We start from the raw sequence: 22,962 nt of genomic DNA on the forward strand, positions 1-22,962 counted from the left end.
GAGGTGTCCCTGCCCAGGGCAGGGGGTTGGAACTGGATGGTCTTAGAGGTCCCTTCCAACCCAAACCATTCTGTGATTTGAAGTTGCACTGCAAAGGGATAGCATCTGGTTTTGCTGATCAGTTGTTGGATGCTTAACAAGATGGGCCTTTCTTCTGTCCCAATTTGGCTTTTCTTGTAAAGGACGTCTAAGAAAATGTAAATCAAAATATATTAGTTATTATCTTTTCCCAACATCAAAAGCACAAAGAGTTACGGGCAATTAGAAATATTCATAGAAGAAAAGGCAGTATTTGCTTTTCTTAGCATTTGTCTGTCTCTGTTGGTGTCTAAGCCTCTGGCTACATCTATTTTCAAATCCAGGAAAACCATTTAATATTTAATTTGGTCATATTTAAAGTGTACCGTGGTTGTAACTGAAACATTTTTTTGGGCAGAGGAAGCGCACGGCGCATGAGAGAGCCAAAGAGCTCTACAGCTCTGGGGAGTTTTCAAGTGGCAGAAAATGGGGAGATGATGCTCCCAAAGAAGAAATCGATACGGGTGCCGTAAACTTGATCGAATCGGGAGCTTGTGGGGCCTTTGTTCACGGCCTGGAAGATGAGATGTATGGTAAGTGTTAACTTATTCTGCTGGTTAATAAGCTTTTTTGGTTGTTTAGTCTGTTTTTTGTTTGTTTAATGTGAAGATAGATCACTTGGCTGTTGTGCGTGTTTGTTTTTTTTAAGGAATTGTGGACTCTAGGGTGGTGGGTTTTATTACATTGTGATTTTTATGTGGCATTTGTTTCAAAGCTGCTGCAGTGCTGCACAGAATTTTGGATAGAAATGTTCCATTGAGTAGCCAACCTCAAATATATTCCTATAAACTGTGAAGTTTTAGTAATGTATCTGCTAAGAAGTGGTTGCTTATGTTATGCAGAAAGCCACTGGGGTTATTTTTTTTTAACCAGTTAACAGTTGTGTGTGGTTCTAAATTGGCAACATTAGTTGCTGCTGTTTGAAATTGGTGTTTTCTCTGCGGGAAGGAAAATCAAAATTTATGCAACTTGTTTAAACCACGGCACTACAAGGAACCTGTGTCCTTGGAGTCTAGTAATCATTAATTTTATGAACAGAGCAGCTTCCATCCTAACAAAGGGTAGAACTAGTGGAGACCAACCCACATATTTTTCAAAATATTTCAGAATCCACCAGCTCCAGCCAACTGAAGTTTTCTTCTTCTAATTTCCAGCCCAGTTTTATACATAGGCAATTCATACCCATTTGTTCTTAGTGGGAGGTTTCAAATCAAGTAGTTGTTAAATTAGAAGACTGGCTTGCCTAATGAATTAAGAGACAGCTTTCATTTCACAAGGGGCTAAACAGGCTGGGCTCCTGTCGGTCTCTGCTGCTACAAAAGCTTTCCTCTTGGCCAGTTAGAATGCTTTATTCTCGAAAATTGGTAACTGGATCTGTGTGTTTTCAGGTAAGGTTTTAAATTTCAGGTGAGGTCTTGCTCATGTCTTTAGCAATGTTATTGAGAAATCTTTAATGAAAACACCTGTTTTCTGAGGTCACATTTACCTGTTCCGTGGTGCTATTGTATTGGTCTCTTGTGGACTTGGACGCCGTAGCCTTTTCCAGCAGATTACATCTGATCTGTTCTTTTAAAGAGGATGAATTATGAGTGTCAAACTGGAACACAGACGTTCTTGAGCTGCGAGGTTTGGCTGTAGCATTGACAGCCTCAGGAAATCTGTGTGCTGCCCTTTCCCATGAGTAAAGTGAAGATTTCTATTATTTAAGGCTGTTGAGAATGGCTGGTGTTTGCATAGAACCCTGAAAACCTGAACGTTATTCCTCAATTTGCTTTTAACATTACTGGAATGACGACGCTAATTTAGAAAGTACAAAACCACCATAACAAGAATATCGCTGTAGATTGTGTTGTAAAAGTTGGTTTATTGTACCATGACTCCTGGAATGAAAGCACATTTTCCCAGTAGCTAAACTCTCCCTGCAGCTGAAAATGCAGCTTTGTTTTTCTTCTGACTAACAGTAAAAAAATTTTTCATTGATTTTTTTTCATTCACCTGTGAAACACCTTCTCCAGTTTCTTTTGCCACAGGTCTTGGAGTGGGATGGAGTTATTAAAGGGTGTTGATAAAATGGACAGATGTGGAATATCCACAGATCTTTAAATAATCATAGAATTTTCTAGGTTGGAAGGGACATTTAAGATAATCTAGTCCAACCATCAACCTAACTCTCGTGAAAAACCATCACTAAACCATGTCACTAAGCACCACATCAACCCCTCTTTTGAATGCCTCCAGGGATGGTGCCTCAACCACTTCCCTGGGCAGCCCATTCCAAGGCTTAATAACCCTTGCAGTGTCAAATTGTTCCCAATATCCAATCTGAGCCTCCCCTGGCACAACTTGAGGCCATTTCCTCTTGTCCCATCACCTGTGACTTGGGAGAAGAGACCGACCCCCCCTGGCTACACCCTCCTTTCAGGGAGTTGGAGAGAGCAATAAGGTCTCCCCTCAGCCTCCTTTTCTCCAGGCTGAACACCCCCAGCTCCCTCAGCCTCTCCTCATAAAACTTGTTCTCCAGACCCCTCACCATCTTTGTTGCCCTTCTCCGGACCCGCTCCAGCACCTCAATGTCTTTTTGATGGTAGGGGGCCCAAAACTGGACACAGCCCTCAAGGTGAGGCCTCACCAGTGCTGAGTACAGGGGGACCATCACCTCCCGAGTCCTACTCTCCACGCTGTTCCTGACACAGGCCAGGATGCTGTTGGCCTTCTTGGCCACCTGGGCACACTGCTGGCTCATATTCAGTTGACCAACACCCCCAGGTCCTTTTCTGCCAGGCACCTCCAGCCACTCTACACCAAGCCCGTAGCGCTGCATGGGGTTGGTGTGACCCAAGTGCAGGACCCAGGACTTGGTCTTGTTGAACCTCATCCCGTTGACCTCGTCCCATCGATCCATCCTGTCCTGATCAGATGTAGATCTCTCCCTCCACTGCAGCCTTTTTAAATACTGCTGAGCTCCCTTCTGCCTTAACTTGCAGCGCTGCTTCATTTCTTGAATTCCATGGTGTGATTTAAATCTAAATTAGCATGTCAGCTTCGGAAAGCAATATTGGCAAAATGTTTTTCTTCTCTAATACCTTGGTCTTAATGACCGCGGAGACCCGTAGCTGTGACAAAAGCTTCGTTGGGGGATAAGGAGGGGTCTTGCTGTGTTTGCTTTTTCTGCTTAATCACAATCATCAGGAATGGAATATGTTCTTTAAGAACAATGGGCCTAAAAAGCTAGACAATGAGTTTAAGTAAATGTTTTCAAGATGAGCTAATTTGAATGAAAGATAAAAGTATGTTTAAAACAATAATGTTTGCAAGACATCAGCTTAATTCTTATTTTTTGTGATCCCTGGCACATAAATGCTATGGAAGCTAACGAGGATGGCTGCAGGGAAATTAGTCTCATCTCCACTTAAGCTTGTTATACTTGGCTATTCTTCAAATTCCTACCATGTTTTACAGTATGAATACACTCTGGACACCTTTTCATGCTTTTTTTGCTTAAATTCTGAGACATTCTAATAATTAGGTGGCAGCTTTTTCCTTTCTTTTGAGGAATCCAAGGTCGTGAAGCGGAGGAATTTAATTCCATTTACTGCCAAAACGCTGCTACTCCAGGGCTTTTCAGCAATTCATAAAGTGCTACCTGGCAAGTTTAAAATGCAGTGAGTGCTGCGAGCAATTAAAACGTCAGGGAGAATAAAACAAGCAGAGTTTAATTATCTAAATTAGTTTGCTTAAGATAACCGGGGTTATAGCTACACTTGCAAAACGCGCTATGAAATACGTGATATTTATTGCTGGGTAGGAGACCTCTTTTTCACCTGTAAGTCCTTCTGCAGTTGCTTACGACAGCAGCACACGCTGTATTTGAGGGGAAGCTTTTGATCTGAAGACTTGGCTGTAAAAAGGTTCCTAAATGGCCTTCTCAGTCTCCATCCTCCTCAGGGTTTCCGTAACATCTACTGTCCTTGGCCCAGTCCTTGAGTAATATGAGGTCTGGCAGTTGGGTACTATGTCCTTCTAGAATCACAGAATCATCGAGGTTGGAAGGGACCTTTAAGGTCATTGAGTCCAACCATCAACCTTATTGCTCTCTACAACTACCTGAAAGGAGTTGTAGAGAGGTGGGGGTCAGTCTCTTCTCCCAAGGAACAGGCGACAGGACAAGAGGAAATGGCCTCAAGTTACGCCAGGGGAGGTTCAGGCTGGATATTAGGAAAAATTTTTTCACTGAAAAGGTTATCAGACATTGGAATGGGCTGCCCAGGGAGGTGGTTGAGGCACCATCCCTGGAGGCGTTCAAAAGACGGGTTGATGTAGTGCTGGAAGGTATGGTTTAGTGATGGTGATGCTTCTTGTTTGTTGTGTGGGTGTTTATTTTTGTCAAAATTAGGTTGATGGTTGGACAAGATGATCTTTAAGGTCCCTTCCAACCTAGAAGATTCTGTGATTCTGTAATGCTGCCCAAACCACCACTAACCCATGTCCCTCAGCGTCACTTCTGCGTGACTTTTAAATACCTCCAGGGATGGTGACTCCACCACTTCCCTGGGCAGCCTGTTCCAAGGCTTGATAACCCTTTTTGTGTAGAATTTTTTCCTAATATCCAATCTAAACCTCCCCAGAACAACTTGAGGCCATTTCCTCTTGTCCTGTCACCTGTGACTTGGGAGAAGAGACTGACCCCTGCCTCTCTACACCCTCCTTTCAGGGACTTGCATAGATTTCCCCTCAACCTCCTTTCCTCCAGGCTGAACACCCCCAGCTCCCTCAGCTGTTCCTCACAAGACTTACTCTTCAGGATCCTCACCAGCTCCATTGCCCTTCTCTGGACCTGCTCCAGCCCCTCAATGTCTTTTTTGTAAAGGGACCCAAAACTGGACACAGCACTTGAGGTGAGGCCTCACCAGTGCCCAGTGCAGTGGGACTGTCACTGCCCCAGTCCTGCTGGCCACACTGCTCCTGATACAGGCCAAGATGCTCTTGGCCTTCTTGGCCACCTGGGCATGCTGCTGGTGAACATTCAGCTGGTGTCAACCAACACCCCCAGGTCCATTTCCACCAGGACAGCTCTCCAGCCACTCTTCCCCAAGCCTGTAGCATTCATGGGGTTGGTGTGACCCAAGTACAGGACCCAGCACTTGGCCTTGTTGAATCTCATCCCGTTGGCCTCAACCCATCGATCTGGCCTGTCCAGATCCCTCTGTAGAGCCATCCTACCCTCAAGCAGATCAACACTCCCACCCAACTTGGTGTTGTCTGCAAATTTGCTGAGGGTGCACTCAATCCCCTTGTCCAGATCATTGATAAAGGCATCAAAGAAAACTGGCCTCTGGTACTGAGCCCTGAGGAACATCAGTTGTGTGTTTAAACAGCACTAACAATAAGTTCCCTCCATTGTTTTGAAACAGAGGTGCGGATCGCTGCGGTTGAAGCCCTCTGCATGTTGGCTCAGTCCTCGCCTTCTTTTGCGGAGAAATGCCTGGATTTTTTGGTTGACATGTTCAACGATGAAATCGAGGAGGTGAGGTTGCAGTCCATACACACGATGAGAAAAATTTCCAACAACATCACGCTGAGGGAAGACCAGCTGGATACTGTGTTAGCTGTCTTGGAGGTAAGAAATTCCTGCTTTCTTTGAGGTGTTACAATCATATGATGCTCATCAGCCCCTTCCTCTCAGCTGAAACTGCCCACCTTTTTTGTTGTGGTTTTTTTCTTCTTCTGTGAAAACCCCCAGTGGCTCCTAAGATCTGGTCGTTTGTAATCTCCAGGACAACACAGGATCATCGAATCTTCATGGTTGGAAGGGACCTTTGAGATCATGGAGTCCAACCAATAGAATACTTGCGAAACAGATGAATTTCAGATAAAAGCTCTTCCCTTGAGCACTGTGCTGTAGCCTCAAGGGTGTTTCCTTCTGTCTGTTTTTTGTGGTTTGAAACTATGCACCACTTCAGGTCAAATACAGCTTCATTTTCTTTCTGTTGCTTTGTTCAGCTGCTTTGGCTACACCTTTGCTCACCGAGCAGAGACAGGGCATGGGCCTGAGATTTCTCTGAGAGTTTGTTAGTGTGCTCCGTGGTATAATTTTGGGTTTTTCCAACCAGCATCCTTGCAGTCAGTGCTCAGCCAGCACCCAGGGGACAGCGTGTCGGCTGCTCTTCCTGGTTGATGGGTTTGATCTGGGAAGGGGAAGAGGAAGAGGTTTTATCATAGAGTGGTTTGGGTTGGAAGGGACCTTAAAGATCATCTAGTTCCAGACCTCTGCCATGGGGAGGGACACCTCCCACCAGACCAGGTTGCTCAAAGCCCCATCCAACCTGGCCTTGAACCCCTCCAGGGATGGGGCATCCACAGCTTCTCTGGGCAACCTGGGCCAGGGTCTCACCACCCTTGGAGTGAAAAATTTCTTCCTAATATCTAACCTAAATTCCCTTTTTTTGAGTTTGAAGCCATTGCTCCTCATCTTATCACTCCATCCCTGATCAAGAGTCCCTCCCCAGCTTTCCAGGAGCCCCTTTAGGGACTGGAGGGGGCTTTAAGGTCTCCCCAGAGCCTTCTCTTCTCCAGGCTGAACAACCCCAACTCTCTCAGATAAAGTCAAAGCGGTTGATGAAAGCAGAAGTTACCCAACCTGCAACTGATCCATATTTACATTCTCAGAACAAATTTAGGCACAAAAAGTAATGCTATTTTCCCAAATGCTTTATTTTGCTACTGAAAGATAGATGTTACAGAAAGCAAGCGAGCCCCTTTCAGAATCAGACAAACCCATTAAAATGTTAATCATTCTCACACTTCCTCTATCCTAATACCTGATAATCACTATGATAATATAAACCATAATACACCTATGATTTAACACACGTGATAAGTCAGCACAGAAGCAGAAGGCAGAACCCCAGTCTAACGACGGCGTTTTTATACCTCGATGCACAAGTCCCCAGCTTGAACAAAGGTAAATCAACCCCATAAAAATTTGAGGGGCATAAAATTCCCTGCTCTGTTTGCAAATTAAGATCATATTCCGCAGCGTTTTTCGGACTGATAAAATAAGCTGGGTAGTTTGCTTCTTCCTGCACAACAGAAAGAAGCCACCGTTGCCCTGGGTCAAGAAAACAGCAGCTGAAGAGACAGAAGCATCGCCTGAGGCTGGGAGACTGCACAAAAGCAGCAGAGACTCACCTACCACATACAGCTGAGTCAAAAAAACACACCTTCAGGGCTACAGCTCAGCAAATAAAACGGGTTTGGGGGGAAGCAGTTTGACACAATGCTGTTCATAGAGCCCCTCTGCTGTGAGGACAGGCTGAGTGTTTGAGGGGAAGCAGTTTGACACAATGCTGTTCACAGAGCCTCTCTGCTGTGAGGACAGGCTGAGAGAGTTGGGGGGGTTCAGCCTGGAGAAGAGAAGGCTCCGGGGAGACCTTAGAGCCCCTTCCAGTCCCTAAAGGGGCTCGTGGAAAGCTGGGAGGGACTCTTCATCGGGGAGTGGAGGGATAGGATGAAGGGTAATGGCTTCAAATTGACAGAGGGAGATTTAGATAGATATTTGGAAGAAATTTTTCACTCCGAGGGTGGTGAGATGGGACTTTGAGCAACCTGCTCCGGTGGGAGGTGTCCCTGCCCATGGCAGGAGCTTGGAACTGGATGATCTTTAAGGTCCCTTCCAACCTAAAGCATTCTATGAATAACTCTACCAGCTACTCCTTGCTTTTCTCCCTGGGCTTTGTATTCTGCTTCTCCTGTTGCCCTTGATCCTGGTTTCTATTGAGTTGTGCCCCTCTCTGTCCCTTCATAGTCTTCTGCCTCGCGTGTCTCCGTACTGCCCTTCCAGTGGTCCATGCAACTTGCCTTCACCTAGAGTACGTTACCTCCATAGTCATTTCGTTCCAGTCCTCAGAGAATCTTCTTTTTGGCCATCATCTTCCTTCCACCACCGAAATAAGGAACAGCTGAGCAGCCCTGCTGTGCTTTCCTCCTTTGATCATTTGTGTGTGGTGGCTGTCACTGAAGAGCCTTTACAGGAGGACTGCTCTTTTTTTTTTCTTTTGTGTAAGACAGTGATGAATGAGCTGTTGATACTTAGCAAATTATAATTTAAAAAAAAAAAAATTAAATCTGCCATTGAAACGCAGCCAGTTCTTGTATCCTGTCAAATTTTCACATTCTATCCAGCAATGCCACACAAATGCTGATGGCGAGGGAGTACAATACATTGATATGGAACAGCAAGGTGGGTTTTTGGCAGAAGGAATGTAATTAATTAAGCTGGAGTTCAGCCACGGCACTTCTAAAAATACTGCTTGGGGATTGCATAAGCTCCTCTGTACAGCATCGCCCCAGCCTAGAAAATAAAGTGGGTGCAATGTGACTTTAGAGTTGGTACATGAGGGGTATGCAGTGTGTCCAGTGACAGGGCAAGAGGTTACAGCCATCAACTTGAACATAAGAAGTTCCATCTAAACGTGAGGAGGAACTTCTTCACTTTGAGGGTGGCTGAGCCCTGGAAGAGGCTGCCCAGGGAGGTGGTGGAGTCTCCTTCTCTGGAGACATTCAAAACCCACCTGGACACGTTCCTGTGCAACCTGCTCTGGCAGGGGGTTGGACTAGATGATCTCCAGAGGTCCCTTCCAACCTCCTATCATTCTGTGATCCCATATGATCATAACAAAGTTCCTGACGAAACTTTTAAGTGTGTTTTATTTTTTTCTTGTCAATCTATAAACTCATAGTTAGGTCAAGTTCTTTTATCCTGTAGGTGGTCACTGATAATCTGTTGTGTCCAACCGTTGACGTGTCAAGGGTACAACCTCACCCAAACCAAACAGTGATTTTTTTGCCCTGCACGAGAAGGTCAGCAGTGAAGGGGGTTCCCATTCCTTCCAGTAGATGAAGCACGTGGGTGGATGAGACCACTAGGAGACCCTGCAGGAGTTCCTGGGCTGTCATTTCATCTGTGCTTCACTGTGATAACTAGAAACGGGCGCTGTTTTGCAGGTGCCTCTAGTATTAGTTCAGCCCAGGAACAGGAACCACAGCCTTCAAAGTAAATGTGTGCAGGAACATCTTCTCTTGGTGCTCAAAGATTGGGGTTATATTTTTCTTTTAGGATTCTTCGAGGGACATTCGGGAAGCCCTTCATGAGCTGTTGTGTTGCACCAACGTCTCAACTAAAGAAGGCATCCATCTTGCACTGGTGGAGCTGCTGAAAAACCTAACCAAGTATCCTACGGACAGAGAATCCATATGGAAGTGAGTGTGTTCAGTGTCCTGGTGTGTCCACTTATTTTTCTATTCTTTTTTAGTAATTGAGGCAAATATTGAATCCAGAAGCAATGACCACGCCTGGAAATACCCCTCTTAGAAGGTCTCAAAGCATTCCTAGAAAAGATAAATTCAACCTTCAGTTTAAAAACTCATCTGCTGTCTACTTATTTGTCTATTTTTTTTTCAGTAATTGAGGCAAATATTGAATCCAGAACCAGTGACCACACCTGGAAATACCCCTCTTAGAAGGTCTCAAAGCATTCCTAGAAAAGATAAATTCAACCTTCAGTTTAAAAACTCATCTGTTCTATGCAACTAATATCTTGTGCTTACTTGACGCTGCATTAAATAGTAATAATTAGCAGCAGTTGATTATATCAGTGGTGACAAGTGATGGGCTGTGTGGCATCGTGCAGGTGGAGGGACTTTTTCCGTCTGAGCAGAAATAATGATTATTTGTGTGGGGTTTTTTGGGTTGTTTAATGGAAAAAACGAAGGAAGGGATGCTCCTGCACACGTGGTGTGAGGTGGCGTTCTTGGGTGTTATTGGAAACACTTTTAGTAATTTTCCAGTGTACTCTTACATTGTTTGGGGGAGTTTGGGGTTTTGGGGGTTTTGTTATTTGGTTGGGGTTTTACCTCCTCACTCCTTTATTTCTGAAGAAAAAACCTTCACTCATTTGTGAGCGTTGAGTGTGAAAGCTTTTCTTGGGTTGTATGGGGAGTTTGGTGGAGTTTTGGGTTTTGGGGGTTTTGTTATTTGGTTGGGGTTTTACCTCCTCACTCCTTTATTTCTGAAGAAAAAACCTTCACTCATTTGTGAGCGTTGAGTGTGAAAGCTTTTCTTGGGTTGTATAGCTCCAGGTGTTAAGTATTTCATGGACAGTTTATATAAATGATTTTTATTCCTGCTTGCTTGCTTTTTCAAGCTGTCTTCTCGGTTTTCTTGGATCTTATCAAACATTAATGCAAATATTCAGCCACGAAGAGACTTGGGCAGTAGGATTTTGATGCTGACCAGCACCTCAAAGCGCCGCTGCAACATAAAGTAATAATATTTTAAAATGTTGTGTTTTGCAGTGTACATTTATTAATGAATATTTCAATCTGTGTGTTTTCAGATGCTTGAAATTCTTGGGAAGCAGGCATCCCACTTTGGTGCTTCCGTTAGTCCCGGAGCTGCTGAGCACACATCCGTTCTTTGACACTCCGGAACCAGACATGGATGACCCAGCCTGTATCTTTTTAAGTTGAGCATTTTGAACATAATAGATTTTACTGATATTTTCCTGATGCTCACGTTTGTGAAACCATTTCAAACGGTAGCAGACAATCCTGTAGCTATTTCTGAATCCCTTTGCTGCTCAGTTTTATTACTCAGCGAGTGATGGAATAACTGTTATCTGGAACCATCTTCAGAAATCCCAATGTGGTGTGATTAGTCTTTTTTAATGCTGTGATGAATAAGCTGTTTATCAAGCAATTTGTCAAGGTTTAGGAGTTGCAGATGAGTCCTTTGATGTGAAAACGTTTGTCTAGTTCGTGCTAATTTTGAAGATGCTTTAGCTTTTAAATGAGAAGAGTGGTTTTCCTTGTCTGTTTTCTTTTTAAGTAAAACTAATACCATTTTTCCATTGTTCACTCTCCTTGCTTCCCTTCTGCGTGATCACAGAACGTAATATCATTTCTGATAAATGCTGAGACACGTTAGACTGGAATAACTCTCTTCCTCTGTAAAGTTTGTCTTTATTTCTCCTAACCAGTCCCAGGCCATCAGCTAGAAATTCTATACAAATAAAATAAATGCCTCGTGAGAACTGAAGAAGGGCTAGAATCGGGTGAAGAGAAAGATTAGTCCATAATCAGGTGGTTAAGTAATAATTTGAGTAAATTTATCCTACAAGTTGAGAATGGAAGGAACATTGGGGTGGGGAGAAAGCTGTTATTTAGCTCAATGCACGTTCCTGCCCTGAACCAAAGAATATTATTTTAGAGAAGGTTCTGGAGATAACTTGCCACCCACTTTCATGGAGATCTATGGAAGACAGGCCTGGGAACCAGAAGCTACAAGGTAGACCTGAATAGTCTAGTTTCCAGTGTAAACTGTTAGTTAAAAGCATGGTTTTGTTTGATTCCAAGCACTTAGGAAATTTGAATTGGGTTAGTTGAATAGCTTCAGCTGAAAATTTGGAAAGGCTTTTGGGTAAAGAGGAGAAATTGGTTGGTCAAGTGGAAACCTTTATGCTTGGCAGCCCGTGGGTGCAGGAGGTTTTTTCAGGAGGTGAGGGACATGGATTCTGTCCCTTCTGTGGCTGAACCTGCTTCTTCCCCGTGCAGGCAAGTGCCTGGATGAGCATAAGCTTTGCATTGGGATCCTTTCACCCTCTCCTGTTGGAGACCTTACACTCAGGGTCAGCCCTGGTGCAGGTGAGTGCCCCGAAGCCTTTGGCTGCCCTGTCTGTGTAGGTGAGTGCCCCGAAGCCTTTGGCTGCCCTCTGTATTCCTCGGGCTCTCAGGCTGTGAAAATGTTCTCTCTGTTACAAAATCATCTTCCCTGTTTGATTCTTCGGTTTATTTTAAGTCTGTGTAAGAGGGATGTTTTTCAGGGCATCACAGGAAATGCAGCAATTTTCAAAGATGGGGATAAATGTTTGATTTTAGGTGGTGTTTGGGTACCAAACTGGTCAGCACAGTGTAAGCTTTGAGGAAGAGTGAAACTCCTCGTAATCAGAGTGTTCTGCATTTGTAATCCCTGGCTGCCATCCTTTGTGTTGGCATTAACACGTTGGCATTAACATCCTGCCTCCAATATGGCCCATCCTGTAATATTTGTGCTTTGTTGGTTTGTTCTCATCTGTTGGTGCAGCTGCCTCTTTGGGTTTCGCTCAACGTTCTCCAACCATAAAGAACTTCCTAAACATTCCCCGGCAAAGAAAGGGTTGTGTTGGTGGTTGTGGTGGTGGTGTTTTAAACTTGCCATCCCCAAGGAGCTCTTCTTGCTGTTGGTTTATTTTTTTCTTTAACAGTCCCTTTCAATAGATATTGCTGTTCTGGTCCTGATTTTTAACGCTGCCAAGAGTTGCCCGACGATGCCTGCCCTCTTCTCTGATCACACCTTCAGGCATTACGCTTATCTTCGGGACAGTCTCTCTCATCTGGTCCCTCCCTTAAGGGTAAGTTGAGTTGATTTGGTTTGCTCTTCATCACTCTGTTCCCAATATCACTGGTCTCCTCCGTGTCTGTTCGTGTGGGTTGGATTTTAAAGTATTTTTTTCTCCCAAGCTCCAAGGCAATGACTATTCAAATGTAGGTTAAGTAAGGAGAGCCAAACGTTAAATTGTTACAATACGGATTTTGTAATATTTTGGGGAGAATAATAACTTTATAGCTCTCAAGTGAGAGAATAGCACATGGTTTGCTGGTTGGGAAAGAATTTTGGGAGGGTGGGATTCCTGGGAACTTTCTGTATCTCTCAGTGTGTGGGGAAGGGGAGCTTTGTAGACTTTCCACCATTTGACTTGTGGAACCCTAAACAATTCACTCATGGCTGAGATGTTCTCTGCTGCTTTGAAGCATGTTTTTCCTGCATGGAAGTACATGTGGGACTGAAGTTGATCATAAATCACATTCTAGCTCATAAAATAAATTGTGGTTTGTGTGGTTTTGGCCTTCCCTTGACCTCACAGAGTCGTAGTTAGGAGATGAGGAAGATGTTTCCCTCAGAGGGATGTTGAAGTTTAACCTGAAGATCTCTACCTGCGAGTGGATTATGAAATGGAGATTATTAACTAACAAAGTTAAAAGATGTAGACTTGAAATCCTTGATATAAATTTTGATTTTTGAGAAATAAATCAGAGCTCTCAACTGGTAGTTGTTAAATTTTGCGATGTTGTTACTCGTGTTGGACTTTTCTATATGTGTGTGTGTATTTCTTCTTCCTTAGTTGCCAGGTAGAAAGCTGCTGTCCTCCCCTGTCTCTCCCAGTGTTACCCCACACGAAGATCCTTCCCAACAGTTCTTGCATCAGAGCCTGGAGAGGGTTTACAACCTTCAGCACCTTGACCCACAGGGCATCCAGGAGCTGCTGGAATTTACCATCCGGTAAGGTAGCATCATGGGAAGATGGGTTAGAATTCCTGGTTTCCCTGATTATCAGTGGTGGACTTTGCCGTTGGACGCTGAGTCTGAGCCTTCTTCTAGAGAACATTGGGATAAAAAGGTGTTCATGGCACATTTGAAACAAAACTGATGGTCTCGGCTCTGCCCCACTGCATAATTAGTGTGTGTTTTAGGGGAACGTCTCTTCAGAGCACGGTAAGCTCTTCTGGGCTGTTCATTTATGGTAAAATAAATGAAAAAACACTTCCAGTTTTAATGGATGACAGCCTTGTGTGTAGTTCTCAGTTCTCTGTCCCTGTGTGAGTCCCTCATTTTGATCATACTACTTCTAATGAACATGCTTGGTTTTTTTTTTAAAATTTCATCTCTGTGGGGAGAGAGAGGTTGTCCCATTTGCTCTTCCAATTTCCAAGGCCCATGGCCTTTCATTCAGCAGGAGGGGACCTGCTTCTGGTGCTTTGTGGGGTTCTTATCACCAGTCCCACTTATAAAGGGTTTGGGATCCTTCATTAATTTTAAAATCAAAGAGATTGTCTTGGAATAGACAATATTTCTGCATCTTGTTGTCTGCTGTTGTATAATGGTGTGGCCTCTGATGGTGGATTTTATGCTGCCTCTTCCATTTCACCACTGGACCCATTCACACAAACGAAACACTTAAAGGATCCTTTCAATATGATTCCTCTGCTCGGGAAGAAGAAAAGAGCCTTATTTTGAGAGTTAAGAAAAAAAATCTAAAGCGCTTTGTTGGGAATATGAAACTCCGAAAAGCTTTTATCTTGTTTTTCCTTCCTCCAAAATAGCTGCCCCTTCTGTACACGTAGCTGTAAATCGCTTTGCACCCACCTGCGGTGGCGAATAAATAGTGTGCTCCTTGCTGAAAACCCAGCTGTGAAAAATATATGGGTTTTTTTTGTTGTTCTCAGCTGGTTTTGAGGCTGCTACGCGCAGCCTGAAACGCAGTCTCAGAGCACGAAACGCCTGAAACAGGTAATCTCTGGGCAGATTGTGCGGTGTCTTCCAGGCAGATGGAAGGTCTGGAAACCTCCCAGGCTGTGGATGTTTTTGATTTTGAGGGTAGGAATCGTGTTGGAGATGGCTGCCTGCGGGACCTGTGTGCAGTAAGGGACAGTAATGCTTTGGAATTGATGGAAATCCCTCTGCGCTGGGCATGGGTGAGGTCCCACCTCGAGGGCTGTGTCCAGTTTTGAGCCCTTCCCCACAAAAAAGACATTGAGGGGCTGGAGCAGGTCCAGAGAAGGGCAACGGAGCTGGTGAGGGGTCTGGAGAACAAGTTTTATGAGGAGAGGCTGAGGGAGCTGGGGGGGTTCAGCCTGGAGAAAAGGAGGCTGAGGGGAGACCTTATTGCTCTCTCCAACTCCCTGAAAGGAGGGGGTAGCCAGGGGGGGTCGGTCTCTTCTCCCAAGTCCCAGGCAACAGGATAAGAGGAAATGGCCTCAAGTTGCACCAGGGGAGGTTCAGATTGGATATTAGGAAAAATTTTGACACTGAAAGAGTTATTAAGCCTTGGAATGGGCTGCCCAGGGAAGTGGTTGAGGCACCATCCCTGGAGGTATTGAAAAGATGGGTTGACATCATGCTTGGTGACATGGTTTATTGAGGGATTTTATCAGAGTTAGGTTGATGGTTGGAGTAGATGATCTGAAATGTCCCTTCCAACCTGGACAACTCTATAATTCTATGAAATTATTACCTTGGCTTTTTTCCTGCTGGGATCACCACTCAGGAACCGCACAAAACCAGCTGCTGGTTTCCATCCTTAAGAGAAGGGAGGACTTAAGATAAAACCAAAAGTAGAGTTACAGGTTATTTTGTGGAGGGCAGGAGTTTCCTGCGCCAAAGATTTGATTGCTGAGAGGAGAAGGATGGAAGAAGCTCATAGTGGTGAATTCTCCTTCCTCCTTTGTCATTATTGTCACCGGGGGAAGCAGAGCAGACCCTGTGGAGCTGGTGTCTCCTGGGGACTTATATTTCTAACCACGCTCGAGCCTGACACTCTTCCCCCAGGCTCTGCAGCTGAAACTGCAAGGCGGGATTTTTAGCAAATCGAGTCTTTGTGGTTTGGTTTCTCCATCCCTCCAGCAGGAATTTTTTTTGTCTCGCAGGGATGTTGAAATCCAGTGAGGATTTGTAAGGGAATAGAATTAGTGGAATTGGGAAGGGGAGAAGACTGGGAAGCAGAGTGTCTGCCTGGCTGTTCGCTGAGAGATGGCATCCTGCTCCCTGGCAGCGTGTTGTCACGCGTGAAGTGTGACATGGGAATAAACCACCCAGGAATCTGGTCTTTTTTTTTTCTGAGAGAGGATGAAATGGAATCGCTGCGGAGGGCTCAGCCTGGCACAACTGTTGTTGCACTGAAGGAAGTCACAGCCCCTCTGCTTAGGAGAGGTTTTCTTTGGCTGCAAATTATACAGGTAATCATAGAATGGTTCAGGTTGGAAGGGACCTTAAAGATCATCTAGTTCCAACCCCCTGCCATGGGCTGGGACACCTCCCATCACACCAGGTTGCTCAAAGCCCCATCCAGCCTGGTCTTGAATCACAGAGTCAGAATCTTCTAGGTTGGAAGGGACCTTAAAGATCATCTTGTCCAACCGTCAACCTAATTTTGACAAAAATAAACAACCACACAACAAACAAAAAGCAACACCATCACTAAACCGTATCTCCCAGCACTACATCAACGTGTCTTCTGAACACCTCCAGGGATGGTGCCTCAACCACCTCCCTGGGCAGCCCATTCCAATGCCTGATAACCCTTTCGGTGAAAAAATTTTTCCTAATCTCCAATCTGAACCTCCTTTGGCACAACTTGAGGCCATTTCCTCTAGTCCTGTCGCCTGTTCCTTGGGAGAAGAGACCGACCCCCCCTGGCTACACCCTCCTTTCGGGGAGTTGGAGAGAGTGAGAAGGTCTCCCCTCAGCCTCCTTTTCTCCAGGCTGAACACCCCCAGCTCCCTCAGCCTCTCCTCATAAAACTTGTGCTCCAGACCCCTCACCATCTTTGTTGATCTTCTCTGGATCCGCTCCAGCACCTCGATGTCTTTTTTTGTGGTAGGGAGCCCAAAACTGGACACAGTACTCGAGGTGGGGCCTCACCAGTGCCAAGTACAGGGGGACAATCACCTCTCGGGTCCTACTCCCCACACTGTTCCTGATACAGGCCAGGATGCTGTTGGCTTCTTGGCCACCTGGGCACACTGCTGGCTCATGTTTAGCCCACAGTCAACCAACACCCCCAGGTCCTTTTCTGCCAGGCAGCTCCAGCCACTCTGCCCCCAGCCTGTAGCGCTGCAGGGGGTTGGTGTGACCCAAGTGGAGCACCCAGCACTTGGCCTTGTTGAATCTCATCCCTTTGGGATCTCATGGATTTTTTATTTTTATTTTTTTGAATGCGGGAGCACTCGGGTTTGGCAAAACCAAAGTTTCAGAGTTGCATCGTAAATCAGATTCACAGAATGGTTTGGAAGGGGCCTTAAAGACCATCGAGTTCAAACGCGCCTGCCGTGGGCAGGGACACCTCCCACCAGACCAGGTTGCTCAAAGCCCCATCCAACCTGGCCTTGACCACTTCCAGTTATGGGGCAAACATATGTAAAGATACATCTGAAAAAAAAAACAAAAGAAAAGGGTCATCTGAAGAAAATAATACTGTAGGAAACATGGAAGCAGAGTGACAATTGTAGGACGCTTTGGATCAAAGCAAACTACAAAGAACAGCGACATGTTGAATCCACATCACCCAACCTATTTTCGATTCTACGACAAAAAATGAGTTTTGTTTTCTTAATACACGCTTTTGATTTTAAAACATGTCTCAGAGTAGAGAACTAAAGCCTTTTTGAGTTCCCTTAACTGTCTTCTTTAGTTTTCCGGTGAAGTGAAAAGCGACTTCTGTTGCTGTAAGATCTACAAGGAATGCTTACCCCAGACAGCACACGACAGCTATTTTGGGGAAATAGCAGCAGATTTCAGCTTGTTTTAAAAAGGCAGCTCTATTTCAAATACACCTGGTTGCGTGAGCCCGGCGTGTTCCAAACAACCTTTCTTCTCCAGCAGGAATAGTTTGATTTCCCAGCAGCGTCACGCGAAGGGGTCGTCAGCTGCTGTAGGAGGCCAGGGTGTTTTGAAGTTAAATCTGGAACTGAGATGGTCCGTGGTCCCCATGGGGCTGCAGGGTAACGGGGTTGACAGAATTTGCTGCTTTCCCTGCTCTGCCTGTGGCTGCCTCCGGGAAGAAAGGAGATGCCAAGTCCTAAGGTGCAAACTCTTCTGTAGCACGTGTTTTCCTGCTGTTTCTGGTGCTCGTCCTAAGGGCAGGAAAAAGCAAGATGCAGAAATTGCTGGCTTCGTCGTCACTGTGTTCTGAGTGCATTTAGATGAACTTGCTGGCTTCCCCACCTCGAGGGCTGTGTCCAGTTTTGGGCTCCTCACCACAAAAAAGACATTGAGGTGCTGGAGCGGGTCCAGAGAAGGGCAACGGAGCTGGTGAGGGGTCTGGAGAACAAGGAGAAGGGTCTGGAGAACTTCTGAGGGAGCTGGGGGTGTTCAGCCTGGAGAAAAGGAGGCTGAGAAGAGACCTTCTCGCTCTCTCCAACTCCCTGAAAGGAGGGTGTAGAGAGGTGGGGGTCAGTCTCTTCTCCCAAGGAACAGGGGAAATGTCCTCAAGTTGCACCAGGGGAGGTTCAGATAGGATATTAGGGAAAAAATTGTACACTGCAAGGGTTATTAAGCCTTGGAATGGGCTGCCCAGGGCAGTGGTTGAGGCACCATCCCTGGAGGTGTTCAGAAGACGGGTTGATGTGGTGTTTAGTGACATGGTTTAGTGATGGGGTTTTTTTTTAATCCGTGTTATGTTGATGGTTGGAGTAGATGATCTGAAATGTCCCTTCCAACCTATACAATTCCATGATTCTAATGCTTTTTTTTTCCTTTTTTGGGTTTTTTTTTTTTTTTTTTTTTTTTTTTTTTTTTTTTTTTTTTTTTTTTTTTTTTTTTTTTTTTTTTTTTTTCTTCAGTGACCTTCAGAGGCTCGGGGAGCTGCAGTCAGAGCTGGCCGGGATGGCGGATTTCACTGCGACGTACCTTCAGTGTCAGCTGCTCCTCATCAAGGTTTGGCTTCATCTGGATTTTTTGGGCTGTTCTTCACAAACGCCCTCTGTGAAACTTAGAGGGGCGCTTTGATGTTTTAATGTTTGTGCTGAAAACTGATGTGTGAGGAAAGCAAAGGTTCCGTGGATTTCTGATATTCCTGCTTCCCTTCTGTGGCAGAAAGGTGGGAGTCGGTCTCTTCTCCCAAGTCACAGGCGATGGGACAAGAGGAAATGGCCTCCAGTTGCACCAGGGGAGGTTCAGATTGGATTTTAGGAACAATTTTTACACTGCAAGGGTTATTAAGCCTTGGAATGGGCTGCCCAGGGAAGTGGTTGAGGCACCATCCCTGGAGGTGTTCAAAAGACGGGTTGACATAGTGCTTAAAGACATGGTTTAGTGATTGTTTTTCATCAGAGTTAGGTTGATGGTTGGACTAGATGATCTGAAAGGTCCCTTCCAACCTAGACAATTCTATGATTCTAAATAATTCGTGCCCTGGCTTTGCCAGTGAGTACACCAGTGCAGATCTCTGCTGTTACACCCGGGGTTTATGTTGGTTCACATGCTTTTTGGCCAACGCAGAGTTTTTCTGACAGAAACCACAATGGAGTCAACTACTTTGTAGCCTTTCGTGTTATGAGAGTAACTTTTCGTTGCTGGTGGCCTCCCTAACCCTTTTTTACAGACGATATTTTGTAGACAGGTTTTTGGGCACGGATGCCAAAGAATTCTCTAGACTTGATGGAGCAAAATACCAATCGTGCTTTCTTTAACAGCCTTGAAATGATCTCTTTGGCGTTAGGAGATGAAGCAGTTGCTTTGACACCGGGACAGCAACCCTTTTCAAAGGCAGCTTCTTCTTATAAACACCATCTAATTTTTTTGCTTCACTTCTCAAGCTATCGACTGGTATTTAAGTTAATCTCCTGGTATTTAGGTGTTTGAATAGAATTTACACAGATGTAAAGCAAGATCTAAAGCAAGCAACAAACAGGTTTCCAGAAGGGACTCAATAAAAGCTTCGTTATGTAAAACCAATAAGGAATTTCAGTTTCTTTGCTAATTACATAGCTGCCAGTTGGCGTATCTCGATGCAGCCCTCAAATCTTTGGATCTCCCCAGCAAAGGGAAATTATGTCAGTCTTATCTCCACGTATCTCTACCTCTGCGTGGTGACGGCAAGAGATCAGGCCCTGATTACAGCACAATCCTACTTCCGAGAAGGAAAGTTGTAAACAAAAGAAAACCCCAAAAGGTCACCTCAGGAGTAAAAGAACTTGTCAATTTACAAAAGTTCACCTCGTTTTTCCTTTAGACTTTGCTATGCAGAATGCAAAGCTTTCAGGTGAGCACTCGGAGATAAATATTCTTTTTACAACAACACATGTTTCACTGTCTGAAGAGACCTAGGCTATTCTATTTTTAACATTAAATCTTTATTTGGAAGACAATCTAATGAAATTTAAACATTTCTATAATGTGACTTTAAGCTAACCATTATTTAAATAATTGCTGATCAAGCACACGTTTCCAAAGAACAAAAAAAAACTACTAAAGAGGTGATGAGACACTGGCCCAGGTTTCCCAGAGAAGCTGTGGATACCCCATCCCTGGAGGTGTTCAAGGCCATTTTTGGTTCAGCAGACCATTTTTGGTCTACTGGGAGGTGTCCCTGCCCATGGCAGGGGGTTGGAGCTCGATGGTCTTTAAGGTCCCTTCCACCTCTAACCATTCTATGATTCTATGAATTACATTTATCACCGAAAGAAGGCCTATTTGATGAGCAGTGTTACAGCTTGGTACATTACTAGCTAAATCCAAAACTTTTTCCAAAGCAAAATGTGCTATCCGGGCAGAGAATTGGCCTTTGGAGGTGACTTTGTGGCCCTTCTCCAGGGTTTGGCTGGAGGAACCGGTGTCTGTTTGCTGCTAGAACAGCGGTTTGGGAACAGACAGTACATCTGTGACGTAGAGGAGTCACTAATGTGGCTGCAATTAAGAGTAACTCATAATATCATACAATTAGAAATTCTGATATGGCAGAGAGAACCCAAATCTCAAAAAACAATTCAGGTGTAGTTGGGTGGGTTTTTTTTAAATACAAATATTAGTGGCTGATTTTTACACTCAGTATTCTTAGCAACTCCGGGATCTTTGGTGGGAAGGAGACTGTCATCAGGAAAGTTGAGGAATATGACTGTCTAGGTGTGTTTTTGGGGACAGCTGTTATTGTTTCCGCTTCTTGCCTGCAATCTGGGGTTGCCCTGATCTTGGCAGGTGATAACACCGTGGGCTATTGTTTTTCTAAGAGGTGACTGCATTCTGCATGAAGTTCTCCTTAAAAAGTACGAAGAGTTTGGCTCAGCCAGTCTCTAATTCATAGTATTTTTAATATTATTCTCAATTTGTTTTATATTTCATAGTTATATAGATATCTCCGTGCATTTATAGAATAATTTTGGAGGGCTTGGTTCCCCACATTGTATTTAAAAGCCCCAAAGACACCGTGTTTAGACTGAACTGGTTGTTTATCGTCGTGTGATGGTTTTCTTCTGCAGGCCTTGCAGGAGAAGCTGTGGAACGTGGCAGCTCCTCTGTACCTGAAACAGAACGCGTTGGCATCTGCTGCAGCAAAACAGGTGAGGTTGGAAGCAGCTGGGTCTGCCTGGAGGGAATTCCTTGGATACGAGCCCTTCCTTTGGCCATGCAACAGTAACCTCCCACTGCCAGAGTCTGTCCCAGTCAATCTTAGTTCTCCAAAGTGGAGACATTTCTCTCATCTTCAAAAGATGAGAGGCGAGTGATGGAGGTCGATGACAGCTCTTCCAGAAGAGTACGAAGGAAGATCTAGAAGACTCCGGGTTGCTTGGCCTCACTTGTGGGGAAGATTATGGAGCAGCTCCTCTTAAATGCCGTTTCTAAACAAGCAAAGGTCAATGAGGTGGTGGGAACAGCCAAAATGCCTGATCAACATCAGTGGAGTCCTCAGCACAGGAAGGACATGGACCTGTTGGAGCGGGTCCAGAGGAGGCCACAAAGATGCTGGGAGGGCTGGAGGACTCTGCTGTGAGGACAGGCTGAGAGAGTTGGGGGGGTTCAGCCTGGAGAAGAGAAGGCTCCAGGGAGACCTTAGAGCCCCTTCCAGTCCCTAAAGGGCCTCCAGGAGAGATGGGGAGGGACTTGTGATCAGGGAGTGGAGCCACAGGATGAGGGGGAATGGTTTTAAACTGAAAGGGGGGGCATTTAGATTAGATCTCAGGAAGAAATTCTTTGCTGAGGGTGGTGAGAGCCTGGCCCAGGTTGCCCAGAGGAGTTGTGGCTGCCCCATCCCTGGAGGGGTTCAAGGCCAGGCTGGATGGGGCCTTGAGCAATGTGGTCTGGTGGGAGGTGTCTCTGCCAGGTCACATCTGGAGGGCTGTGTCGTGTTTTGGGCTCCCCAATGGAAGGAAGACACTGACAAACAGGGGGAAGGTCAGCAAAGGGCCACCAAGGTGGTCAGGGACTGGAGCACATTCCCTGCAAGGAGAGGCTGTGGGAACTGGGCTTGTCCAGCCTGGAGAAGAGAAGGCTTCAGGGTGGATTGATTGCTGTCTGCCACTGCCTCGTCGTAGGATGTAGATGAGACAGAGCCAGACTGCTGTGGACAACACTCAACGGACACAAATTGGAAGATGGGAAATTCTGATTAGATATAAAGGGGGGGAAATTTATCATAAGGGTGGTTAAATACTCTAACAGGTTCTCCAGAGAGGTTGGGGGGAATCTCTGTCCGTGGAATTGTTCACAGTTTGATGTGGCCCTGAATAACTGCATCTCATTAGACCTGCTTGTGAGCAGGGGAGCAGGCTAGGTGACCTCCAGAGGTCCTACCCTGAGTTATTAAGACATTGAGGTGCTGGAGCGGGTCCAGAGAAGGGCAATGAAGCTGGTGAGGGGTCTGGAGAGTAAGTCTTATGAGGAGAGGCTGAGGGAGCTGGGGGTGTTCAGCCTGGAGAAGAGGAGGCTGAGGGGAGACCTTCTCGCGCTCGATAACTACCTGAAGAGGGGGTGTAGAGAGGTGGGGGTCGGTGTCATCTCCCAAGTCACAGGAGACAGGACAAGGGGAAATGGCCTCAAGTTGCTCCAGGGGAGGTTTAGATTGGACATTAGGAAACGTTTCTTCATGGAAAGGGTTATCAGACATTGGAATGGGCTGCCCAGGGAAGCGGTTGAGGCACCATCCCTGGAGGTGTTCAAAAGACGGGTTGACATGGTCCTCAGGAATATGGTTTAGTGATTTTTTATTGCTTATTTCTTATTTATTTTTTTATCAGAGTTAGGTTGATGGTTGGACTAGATGATCTTAAAGGTCCCTTCCAACCTAGACAATTCTATGA

General features: G+C 45.3%; 1 protein-coding gene across 1 annotated transcript in view; it reads left to right on the top strand.

The window, feature by feature from the left end:
- The window catches only part of INTS4 (integrator complex subunit 4), a 40,639-nt gene that overhangs the window by 10,314 nt on the left and 7,363 nt on the right, over nt 1-22,962 (top strand). The window contains exons 7-14 of the mRNA XM_014947108.1: nt 437-611; nt 5,490-5,695; nt 9,194-9,336; nt 10,473-10,588; nt 12,391-12,524; nt 13,296-13,453; nt 18,511-18,604; nt 21,145-21,225. Coding sequence (XP_014802594.1) covers nt 437-611; nt 5,490-5,695; nt 9,194-9,336; nt 10,473-10,588; nt 12,391-12,524; nt 13,296-13,453; nt 18,511-18,604; nt 21,145-21,225 — 1,107 coding nt within the window. The remainder of the gene's footprint in view (nt 1-436; nt 612-5,489; nt 5,696-9,193; nt 9,337-10,472; nt 10,589-12,390; nt 12,525-13,295; nt 13,454-18,510; nt 18,605-21,144; nt 21,226-22,962) is intronic.

This window comes from Calidris pugnax, unplaced genomic scaffold, assembly GCF_001431845.1.
Source record: "Calidris pugnax isolate Ruff unplaced genomic scaffold, ASM143184v1 scaffold121, whole genome shotgun sequence".
NCBI lineage: Eukaryota > Metazoa > Chordata > Aves > Charadriiformes > Scolopacidae > Calidris > Calidris pugnax.